Raw genomic sequence first — 12,016 nt, 5'->3', positions numbered from 1 at the left:
GCAACAAAAACTACTCATGGTTCTTTTATTATCAAACTCCCCATTGCATCAGAAGCTCAGGCAAAAATCATAAAAAGAGCAGTCAATACTGACAGAAATACAAAACACGAAGAAGCAATTCTTAGCTTCCAAATTGACATCATCTCATCTACACCATGGGAAGTACCCAAAGATAATGAAAAAAAAACATTAATGCTTGGAGTCTTCTTCTTCACAGAACTTGGAATACTTTTCTGAATCCATCAGTTTGTTAAGCTCACCACTGTCACTCAACTCAACTTTAATTATCCATCCATTTTCATATGGGCTTGAGTTCACCTACACAAAGAAACATACGAAAACATAAAAACACTTGACCGATAAAAAATAATCATTCGGTACATAGCTTCTATCATAAAAGCTCATTATGAATTAGCCAATAAAATAAAACTCACCAAACCAGGAGAGCTGCTGAGTTCTTCATTAACTTCAACAACTTTTCCAGAAACGGGAGAGTTAACATCACTAGTTGCCTTCACACTTTCAACTGCACCAAAAGCATCCCCTTGTGTCACTGCTGCTCCAACTTCTGGCAGTTCAACATACACAACATCACCCAAATGATCTTGAGCGTGATCAGTTATGCCGACGGTTGCAGAGTTTCCATCAACTTTCACCCATTCATGAGAATCGGCATACTTCAGATTGTTCAAAACTGTAGTTATAACACAAAAGAGACAGTAGCTTAGTTATCCCAAAATCAAATAAATCATCGAACAATTGTCGTTTTTGTTTTTTTGCATCATTGTTAACATAATGAGAAGACAGTATAATGAGAAGAATAACAGGCCCCTTGCATTTATATTGCTTGGGAGTTTATTTCAGATGCTTAAAAGTTATCCCCAACAGGACAGGTTTATAGACAAACAAAGCAATTTACCCGACAATTTATTTTGTCCCCAAAATGCAAAAGTGAAAGTGAACTTAACAACCTTTCTCCATCAAATTTTGAAACATGCACTAAATGAATGAGAAAGCTCCAGTATACACTATCCATCATCAGCCCAAGAATTCTGGCACCCCTAGAAACCCTCTTCCTGTTATGTTAAAAATTAAACACCAAATATGGTTCTAAAAGTATATTTTTCGTCGCCACAATTTGTGCTACAGTCAAACAGAACAAAAACTATCATGTGTGGAGTTTTTGAAATGCGAGGTGTGTAAAGTTGCTCTCCTAATATCTTACTGCTAACTAAGTTACAGGTTCTAAAAAACGGCGAGTGGTCAGCATTGCGGTGGCATAAGGACTTTCGCAGATTCGGTCGGTACAGGTGCCGTGACATTGGTTGTAGTCGCGGTCAGTGTGAATTAACCACAATTTATTTTTTAAATTAAAAAGGGTGATAATGGTATCAGAATCGGAGCCTGTCAACACAGTTTTGTTTCGGCTAGAATTATAATGCAACACAGAGAATTTATTACACCACCTTTCATGATCTGCATCACATAAAAAAAAGTAGGGTAAGGGTAGCATTGTTAAAGCTATTGCTGGTGCACTTTCCCCTTTCCCACTCCAACCCTACCCTACCCTACCCTACCTTGAAAGCCCCCGATCCCACCCATTAACGCTCATGTAGAACAATATAATAATATTAAAATAAAGGAGGAAAAAATGGCAGAATCAAGAATCCCTAAAATAAAATTCGAAGAACATGAATCGAGATCTACAATCTAGAAATTGTGTCCAAAACATGCAAATGAAATGCCATTAATACGATCTTAAGTTAAATAAGAAAAACAAATGAAAGAATAAGGTGACAGAATGAGATTACATACCATTAGAGAAGCTTCGGTGAAAGACAGAGATCCTGAGGTACGAAGCAGCTCTTGAAGCCCATAACTGCCGGCAAGCCATCTTTCTCTTTGATGTGAATGTGGGCGTGAGTGGCACTTACAGTGAATGATCACCCTTTTTATATTGCGGGGGTTGGTGACCGAAAGCTTTTTCTCTCCTTCAAATATTTTTTTTTCTTCTACTAACCTAATACTTTAAACAAAAATGTTACTGTTACACCAAAATCATACATATACATCATATTTAACTTTTCATTAATACCGTAAATAATAAAATATTATAATAATAAATAATTAAAAAAAATGAAATTCAATTTTTTATATTAAAAAATACCAGTATAAAATTATATAATTAATTAAATTTATAATTTTATTAATTAATATTTTATATTTCATTAATAAATTTTTTTATTACTAAAAATTATTTTTAAAATCAGAATGTTTATTAACCAACTTAATTATTTTATTAACTAAATTTTTATTTTTTATTCACCAACTGTATTTTATTATTAAATTATTTTTAATATATGAACTTTTATCAACTAACTTCATCATAAGTAGTTGGGTATTCATATCTTTTATGTGAATTAATTAAAATTTTTAATTTATTTGAAAATAAAATAATTTAAAATGTGACATGAGAATGAATAATCTTGTTTGATTAGATGACGATATCAGTATCCAATTAAATTTAAAGATATTGGAGCGTATACATAAAATAAATAGGTTTCACCTTTGGTGTCCTATAATATTTTCTTAGACTTAAGGGTCCGTTTGGTGCGCAGGATATGATAGAGACATGTTAGGATATCAAGCAGGATAAGGATAGGATATGATACAGACATGATAAGATTTATCCTATCATGCGTTTGGTTGACACAGGATAACAGATAGTATATATATATATACACACATGCAAACTTGTAAAATAATTATATTTTTTCTAAATTATTTTGAAAAATATTTTAAAATTAATAAATTGATAAAAAATATTATAATTAAAAATTCATTGACACTATTGAGTAAATATTTTGAACTTTTCTTGAAAAAGTTCATGAATTATCGTGTGTGTGTGTGTGCGCGCGCGTGTCTATATATATATATATATATATATATATATATATATATATATATATATATATATATATATATATATATATATATATATATATATATATATATATATATACCCTTGTAAAACAATTATATTTTTTTTAAAAAAAATTCATTGACACTATTGAGTAAATAATTTCAATTTTTCCTGAAAAAGATCATGAATTATCGTGTGTATATATATATATATATATATATATATATATATATATATATATATATATATATATAAACACAAATACACATATATCTAATTTGATAAAAAATAAAATTAGAATTCATATTTTTATAATTTTAATAATTATTTTATTTTTAAATATTCTAATTTTTTATTTTATTAAATTAATTTTAAATTTAATATAAAATTAATTTTTATTTATATTTTGTCATATTTAATTTTTTATTTTAAATTATATTTTATAGGGGTAAATTAGTAAATTATTTTCTTATCCTTTCCTGCCGGATTCTAACCCAGCTCATATTCAGGATAACAATTTGAACTAGTGAGGCAGGATAGGATAAATTTTAGGATTAAGTTATCCTATCCTGTTGTGTCAGCAAACACTGAATTGAGATAGGATATGATACAGATATCCTATCCTGTCTTTTATCTTGCGCACTAAACGGGCCCTAAGTGCATTAGTTATAAATGATCTAAGTTTATTACTTTTAAATTTTTTCATTTTAAAGCATAAATATTTCGAGTGTGAAAATATGGAAACTTCCCTTTTTTGAGACCTTAGTTTTCTGATCTCAAAATTTCATCTTCTTCGTTGAATTCCTTTGATAATGTATGATTACATATTGTATTTGGTACCACTTTGTTCCATACCAACTTGAAACTTAAACATAGGTTAATAGAAAATAAATTTAATTGACTAAATAATTTAATAAATTATTCAATAGAGAACCAATTAGAATTTTCTAATTTTTTTAATCTCTATTTAGTGTACTACCTTAAAATCTCAAGGTAACTTAAGAGAATTCCCCTTTGGAGGAGACGATAAGCCATAGTCAGTTTTCCTTCTCTACAAAAGTTACAACCTTTACTTCTTCCTGTCTGTATATTCCATATTCTTTGTTTGAAGATGAGTTTTTCATAATTCTTCCCAAGATTGATGTTTCTTTTCCTCATCTTTATTCTAATGTTGAAGAACTGTCTTCATCTTCATTGTCTTTCTTTTGAACAAAATGATCATTCGTCTAATTGTTCAACGATTGAGTATGATCTTTCGAAGGATTGAACTGGATTTGTATGATAGGATCAAGATGAGGACGACGATTCTTCGGTTTGGATTTGTTTATCTTTAAGTGTCAGCTTGTTTATCTTTTCTATGATCTCCTTCTTTCTTGATTTTTCCTGAAATTCATGAAGGCTTCCATCTATATATTTAAGAGTTGGACTAATTTTCCAATCTTAATTCTTAGATATTTGTTAGTAAAATGATTATTTAATAAAATTTCCTATATGACTCGATCTAGAAAAAACATTTAAAGCTAGCATCTACTTCTTCTTTGCCTCGTGTGTTCATATTCTCTTGTCGAATATTTTGAAGAACCTTCATATATCCTTTCTAGAGAATTCCACGATTTCTTGATGATTTTATAATGATGATGAGTTCATTGTCATCCAAAAGACATTATTAAAAGTTCTTATTAAAGTATCTATGCCTATCCTTTTCGGTCTAAAAGGAAAAAGGGTTTTCCTACTACTTTATCACTAATTTGATGAGTATGGTAGACCGGACCATCAACTATTGTTTTTTGTATCAAAAAACTTAATTTTAATTTTGCAATAAAATAAAAGTTGTTATTTTCAAAAAGGTTGTGGAGAGGTTTAAAAATAGAACTTTGAGTAGGAAGTCATCTTCCTTCTGAGACGTTTAGTCCTTTAAACAGGAGTTAGACTCTGATGCCACTTATTAGACTTGGGACATCATACACAAGAGACGTGTGAATTGTGTGATTTGAAAAAATATGGTTTTGAATTTTTTTGGCAAATTAACTTAAATAAGAATTTTAAGATCATTTTCAAATGTTTAAGCAACAGATAATAAATAACATAAAGTAAAAGATAAAGGAAGAAGAAGGACACAAAGATCTATAGAGGTTCAGTCAAAATTAAAGGACCTATTCCTTTCCCCAAGACTTGGTCTTGAGAGTTTCCAATAACGCTTAAGAGCTTTTAGTAGGAAAGGCTCACGAACCCCATTATACAAGGAAATTGGGGTTGATCTTCGACCAAATAATACTAGATGACAGATATGGGCGTTTGTGCCTTTTCTCCAATAAATTAATGAAAGTGAAGTGGTGATTCTCTCTTTCCAACTAAGAATTGAAGCGGTTAGTTTTCTTTCCATGAACACAGATCTTGTAGTGGTTAGACTTCAAGCTCCAAATATATGAGCTCAAACTTGGTTTCACCGGCTAACCAAGAATCAATAGGTGATTGTCAAAGTTGGATAATCTTCAACCTATATCTAAGAATTCATCACACAATCCTCAACCAAAGTTTTTATTTTGTTTATCTTCTAACCCCATATTTTTTTCTTCTAAATGAACGGTATTCAACCAAGATGTATAAAGAACATTTCCTTAGCAAATTTCACAACGCTACCCTTCCAAAATTACATTGATATCCCCACTCACAAAGGATTTGGCTATAGCATCTAGTGAGAGATTGTTTAAATAAAACTTTAGAGAGAGAATGAGAGTGAGAGAGGGAAGTATTAAATCACATTTCTAAATATTTGAAATGAAAAATGATGCATCTATTTGTAGGCAAGAGGAATGTCCAAAACAGAATTATTATTTGATTAATTTGATTGTTGGTCTAATCGATTATCACTTTAACCTGATCGGTTAGATCATTAAAAAATAGTCGTTGTAGGTTTTGATTGCAGTTTGATGTCTAACGTGCTCGGTTTGTTGTAGCTTGAATTGTCTTATAAGTGATTTTATTGTTTTTGTTTTTTCTTTAGAAGTGGTTGGTGTCTCTTTCTCTCTTTTAAAGCATCGGTGATGTTTTTTTTTATCTAACTTGATTTCTTTTTCTTAATAATTTAATATAAGTTTTTTTTTTGCTATTAAAAGAAATTAATAATTCTTCTTCTTATTAGTTAGTTTTCTTTTGAAAAATAAATTTAAATAGTCATGTACACACGTAATATTCATCATCGTGGGTGGATGCTCTATGTGGCATAACAGTTCAGCTCAATCATATCCATTCATTTAAATCTAACACATGGAGTCAACAAAATTAATTAATATTTTTTTTCAATAAGTAAAATTAATTAATATATGAATTAAGATTGGAGCAGGACCAATAGCATGAGAGAGGGAGCAGGACAGGAGAGGATCCATTTTCATGGTCTCAACTAAGAAATCTGAACTCATCGATCATTTTGTCCCATCCCCAACAAAATACCTCTCATTTTTCTCAATTTGATTTAAGGAAAAAAAAATCAACAACGACAATGAAGAACAACATTAGGGAAACACCGCAGCCTCGTCATGAAGCCAATACTTCTCTGCATCCTGTGAGTGACCTATTACACTATGATATTCATTTTCATATCAATGTGTTGTTTAATCCTTTCCTTTACTTTCTCGTCGCAATTTGTGCGATTTTGATAATTGTTTCGTTACTGCGTTGTAAGGTTGTGGTAAGTGGCAGAGAATCGGAGCATGAGGATCCGGAGGCTGTGATAATTGGGGGTATGGTGTTGGATATTCATGCCACACCTTCAATCCATGCAAATCCAGGAACTACTACCCCTGGCAAGGTTAGTTAACATAGGAATCAAACCTACCAATTGTAGTGGACTCACTCATCTTTTGATCTTATCGATACTATTGTTTGTTTTCATGTGTAACCTAAGAGCTCAAATAATATATATATATATATATATATATATATATATATATATATATATATATATATATATATATATATATATATATATATATATATATATATATATATATATATATATATATATATATATATATATATATATATATATATATATATATTGGTGATTTTAGTATCATCAATGTATTTTAGTAGTAATGTGATTTACTATAGGCCGATGCAATTATGCGTTAAACTTGAAACGAGTTAGGGTAGTGCAGAGTGCACGCTCGTCGAGCCAAACGTGTAATTGAATACGAATAATTGAAACGGGGTTCTAAGGGGCGAAGCCCCTGGCGGGGTGCGGGGCAGCGCCCCGTTGGGGTTCCAAGGGGCGAAGCCCCTGGCGGGGTGCGGGGCAGAGCCCCTGGCTGTGTCTTTTCGGTTTCTGTTATTGATCTCCTATATAAGGAGTCATTTGGCTTCGGTTTTGTACGGACGAAAAACTAAACTTTCTCTCAACATTCCTGATCAGTTCTCTTTTTCCAAAAACAGATTGTACATCGAGAATTATCCGCACAAAAATTTCGTGAACCCATGCAAGAATAGGGTCGAAATACTTTGTTCGGAAAGTGTACGAACACGATTCTTCGAAGTTATCCAGGATTATCATACCTGAATCTCTAACAATATATATATATATATATATATATATATATATATATATATATATATATATATATATATATATATATATATATAATATAAAAGTGACATCAGACACGATGCTGACATTGAGTCACCGACACGGTAATAATTTGAGAAAATAGAAGTGATTGTATAAAATCACTAGTGTCACTGTCGTGTCGCTGACACTCTGACACGTCTTCAATTTGAAATTTCGGTACTATACAATCCAGTGTTCAAATGAAAGATGTTGTTAGCTCAATATTGTTAACCTTAGTTTATTGATTTTTTTCTCTTCTTTTTTTTCTTTTGTTGCCTATCTTAATCTGGAGATTTGTTTTGTCAGGTCTTCTATATGGAAGGAGGTGTGGCTAGGAATGTAGCAGAATGCATGTCAAAGTTAGGAGCTAAGCCATACATGATTAGTGCTCTTGGGTTTGATATGGCTGGTAAGATCTTTTTATTTTGAAAAATCGTAAGTTTTGTTTTCTAGCATTTATCATGGGAAGACTTGAGACTTAAGACGAGCCGCTTCATGGCATTTTTCGTTGGTCTAAAGTAGAATTTGTTAGTTATTCTTGCTGGAAACATTTGTCTGATTTATTTATCTAAATTTGGATTTAAGTCTTCGTCTTAAAGCACGAAACTAGTACTACTTTTCTTCGAACGTAAAACGAAAAGAAAGTGTGCACCGCAGCACGGGATTGGAAATAGTCTTTGGACAGAAGTATGAACAGACTTGAAATATCCAATCCTAGAAATGAATGAAGTTCCATTCATATGAAATTGATATATTCAGCATAAACTTTATTTCTTCGCTCATGTCTGCAATTAACAAATTATAAAGAATCTAACTTTATAGTGCTTTGATATACTACATCCTATTAAGGTTGTGAAATGATATACTTGTATTGAAAATCAGTTAAGAAGCTTTAATGGTTGATTCTTACTACGATATGTGTGTCTCAGAAGACAATTTGACCAGAAAGATATTTGACAAATAAATATAGGGAAGAAACTTACTAAATTCTGTCCTAACTTTCTTTTTTTGCTCTAGGAAACCTACTGTTGGAACAGTGGAAAACTACTGGCCTATCAAAAGAAGGTAAGCTCTTATTTCTTCGCGGCTCATCTTTGTATAGATTTGGGATAAGTTTCAACAATGCAAAATAATGGCTTATTGTACATTATTGAATTTGATGAAGGTATATTGAAGAATAAAGATATTGAGACTCCAGTCGTATGCAATATATTTGATGTTAATGGCGAAGTAGCTGCTGGTGTTGCTAGTGTGGAAGCTCTTGTAAGTTGATCATTCAAGTATTAAGCTAATTAAGTAGTCTCAAAACTTAAACAAGCTAAAAGATATGATTCACAATCTTACATATGTTTAAAATCAAGTATCAGTTATAAAAAAAATCTTATTCAATCATTGTTGCAGGAAAAATATTTGACACCTGACTGGATTTTACGCTTCAAGAGCACTTTACTTTCTGCTCCAGTGTTGATGGTCGATGCAAATCTAAGCGGTCCTTCCCTCGAAGCTTCTTGTAAAAGTAAATTGCGTATACTCTTTTAATTCTCTCCTCCTCTGTCTCTACTGCATTATAAACTCACTACAAATGCTTCTTTTTGGTTGTTACATAAAAATCGCTGTTTTCAGTGGCAGCTGACACGGGGTGCCCTGTCTGGTTTGAGCCGGTGTCAGTTACTAAATCCCGAAGAATCAGTAGTATTGCCAAGTATGTGAGTGTCGTGCTTCATTCAAACATGTTATTCTTTCTTAAATATATTTTGAGAATTTGTGAAATACAATAATATGAAATAGTTGTAATTGTAAATAACTATTGTGTTGTCACAAACTTTTCTAGTGTTGTCTTGGATTCTTGATATTCATTATTATTTTTAATGAATTCATCATTATGCATTAATTCAACCTTCTGCTAGCATCACTAGAAAATTCTTTAGATGTATTTACACTGTGCACATGGCATTTGTTTAAGTTTATACAATTTTGATGCTGCTCATGCTTATATAACTCATTCATTGTATCAAAATTTGTTTCTGTGACATGTCTGGATACTTTGTTTAGGTAACTTTTGCTTCCCCAAATGAAGATGAACTTATTGCGATGGCAAATGCTTTATCCGGTAGCGGCGAGTTCCATCCACTTAAAGAAAATCATAAAAAAGACAACCTATCAACAGAATCTTTGTTTCAAATACTGAAACCAGCAATATTGGTTTTACTAGAAAAAGGCATTAAAGTGGTTCTAGTGACCTTAGGCTCAAATGGAGTGTTTTTATGCAGTAAAGGAGGGCCAAACTGCTTTAAAATTCCCGTTGCGAAAACAAATTCGAGCAGTTTTAGTGGACAATTATACAATGCTGTTATGCATAACTGTCCACCTAATTGTTATTCTGGTTTTTCAGAACATGATAGAAGCAATCGTGTCTTTGCTGTGCATTTGCCTTCCCTCCCTGCTTCAGTTGTGAGGCTTACTGGGGCTGGTGATTGCTTGGTTGGTGGAACACTCTCGTCAATTTGTACAGGATTAGATATTATGCAAAGCGTGTCTGTTGGCATTGCAGTTGCTAAAGCCGCTGTTGAGGTGGAGTCAAATGTCCCTTCTGCTTTCAGTTTATCTGCCATTGCTGGTAAGATTTTATCTATGCATTTACTTATAGTCTTTGTAGCACAATCGAACGTGTCTTTGGTGTTTGACACATGTCAGTGTCCAATGCCGATGCGGTACTGACACATGCAATTACATTCTATCATATTTATTTTCTTCAATTATTTCAAGGGTCTACGTGTCAGTGGCAGAATTGTGAGTCATGTCCTTCTATGTGTCGGTGTTTCCTAGATTATACTACCTCTATCCCTAAATATAAGATCCTCTCTAAATCACAAATTTAAAAGATTGATTGTGATATCAAATTTGTTGACTATTTGTATTTTCTTACAAGTTTGCATTTTATGAGAGATAATTAGTTTATCTTTGCAAAAGAGTATTTATTCGATATTATGTAAAAAGATGCAACATAATAAGAACACTACACCAGATTCGGCCTTGAAGTTGGGCTCTTAAAGGTCTCAGCAAAACGACATTGCTTTTAAAGTGTTGTAGTAGGTGCAAAAAGGAGAGCACTTTTGCTTGTCATATAAGAGCAACAGCTTGCTCGTGAAAAAGGAGTATGAGAGAGACATGTCAGATGGCCCCCTGGAAACTGTACTAGTTCAGGAGCCTGTGGCTACTATGGTGGTGGATGCGGCCTATCAGCATGTGGCTGAAGGGACTGTCCCGAATCACGCCTCAGTTTTCTCGTACGCTCTTTGCGAGCGGAGGCAGAGGGAACCACCTGCCGGTGTTTTAGACAAATCTTACGTTACTACGATAATTTAATAATATCTCCGTCTATAAATTTTATATATAATTTTACAAGTTGGTTCTTAGTAAAGAGAATTAGTTAATGTTTGTATTATAGTATACATATCTATAATATACATATCGTAGGAAAAAAATGTAACATAATTAGAATTATATCTGTACAAAAATGTTTTAATTATAGACAAATGATAATGGAAGTTGTGTGATATTCTGTTTTTTTTGTGCAGATGATGCCAAGTCTGTATTCTGTCATGCCAAAGTGCTGTTTCACCAATCGATGATGTAGGTTTTGCATGAGGACCACGTTAACAACCTTCTTTGGGGCTTATAAAATATGGTGGGACATCATCCCCAATTTTCACGCCTTTTAAGTCAGAAGAAATAACTAATTTTAGAATTTTATGAGTTGGACACACTGAGTAACATGTTTTACTAGATCATTTCATCAAATTCGGTAACAATCTTTTCTCTTAAATGTGATGTTTTTATTTTACTGTTTTTCTTTAAATAAAAATAGATGTGGCCGGGGTAGCCATATCTTGTTCTTTGTCTTAAGATTTTCAGTATAATCCTCAAAGCCTTGTGAAAGACACGTTGTACGTTGTAACCATCATAAATCTCAAGAATTATCGATGATTTATAATAGAACGTGTGTAATTTATAATGGGAAAATATCAAATTTGAAACCAAATTACAATAGTTTAAGTAGAATGTTTGATGATTTGTTTCATTCTAAATTATCCTCAAAATCACCAAATCTTTGTCCTACTCGTGTAAGCCTTGTCTTACTCATATAAGCTTTATACTCTAGTCTATTAAATTGCAGTTTCCTGAACTTCTTTGATCATTCCCTACTTTTTATTAAACTACTTAAAAGATCTTCATAAAAAAAATAAAACATGCAATAATCGAGGCTTGAATCTTTGTTCATAAATTTGAAAATTTCTTAAAATTTCAAGCTTTATCAGACTTTGGAAGACTTTAGCTCATATACATTGACCTTAAAAAGAAGATAAATGTTAAACTTACACCTATAGTTAACACTACACTGTATTCTTATACCATTTCATGTACTTTTTGTTTTTGTATTATTTTTTCCTTAGCCTGGTGTGCCACACTTAAAAGCTTTAGAAATACTA

The 12,016-nt window shown here is 31.9% G+C and overlaps 2 protein-coding genes across 2 annotated transcripts; one reads left to right on the top strand and one right to left on the bottom strand.

Moving 5' to 3' along the window:
- LOC131607383 (glycine cleavage system H protein 2, mitochondrial) lies at positions 1-1,979 on the bottom strand. Its single transcript, XM_058879395.1, has 3 exons — positions 1,816-1,979; positions 435-694; positions 1-318 (listed from the first exon to the last, which is right to left on the bottom strand). Exons 1-3 carry the CDS (start codon positions 1,892-1,894, stop codon positions 190-192), a joined length of 468 nt encoding a protein of 155 aa, XP_058735378.1. The 5' UTR covers positions 1,895-1,979; the 3' UTR covers positions 1-189.
- Positions 1,980-6,254: 4,275 nt separating this feature from the next.
- LOC131602530 (pseudouridine kinase) lies at positions 6,255-11,568 on the top strand. Its single transcript, XM_058874668.1, has 9 exons — positions 6,255-6,485; positions 6,606-6,731; positions 7,833-7,935; positions 8,544-8,591; positions 8,692-8,789; positions 8,928-9,042; positions 9,150-9,232; positions 9,579-10,143; positions 11,105-11,568. The coding sequence occupies exons 1-9, from the start codon at positions 6,423-6,425 to the stop codon at positions 11,161-11,163; spliced, it is 1,260 nt and encodes a 419-aa protein (XP_058730651.1). The 5' UTR covers positions 6,255-6,422; the 3' UTR covers positions 11,164-11,568.
- Positions 11,569-12,016: the final 448 nt, after the last annotated feature.

This window comes from Vicia villosa, linkage group LG5 (genome assembly GCF_029867415.1).
Source record: "Vicia villosa cultivar HV-30 ecotype Madison, WI linkage group LG5, Vvil1.0, whole genome shotgun sequence".
Lineage (NCBI taxonomy): Eukaryota > Viridiplantae > Streptophyta > Magnoliopsida > Fabales > Fabaceae > Vicia > Vicia villosa.
This window is presented reverse-complemented; position numbering and strand designations above follow the sequence as displayed.

Excerpts from the sequence above, each read along its gene's own strand:
- LOC131607383 (XM_058879395.1), bottom strand. The coding sequence starts at position 1,894 with ATGGCTTGCCGGCAGTTATGGGCTTCAAGAGCTGCTTCGTACCTCAGG. Across the intron at positions 695-1,815 it reads TCACCGAAGCTTCTCTAATG|TTTTGAACAATCTGAAGTAT; the intron begins GTATGTAATCTC and ends TTATAACTACAG. Across the intron at positions 319-434 it reads TCAGCAGCTCTCCTGGTTTG|GTGAACTCAAGCCCATATGA; the intron begins GTGAGTTTTATT and ends TTCTTTGTGTAG.
- LOC131602530 (XM_058874668.1), top strand. The coding sequence starts at position 6,423 with ATGAAGAACAACATTAGGGAAACACCGCAGCCTCGTCATGAAGCCAAT. Across the intron at positions 9,233-9,578 it reads TCAGTAGTATTGCCAAGTAT|GTAACTTTTGCTTCCCCAAA; the intron begins GTGAGTGTCGTG and ends TACTTTGTTTAG. Across the intron at positions 10,144-11,104 it reads CAGTTTATCTGCCATTGCTG|ATGATGCCAAGTCTGTATTC; the intron begins GTAAGATTTTAT and ends TTTTTTGTGCAG.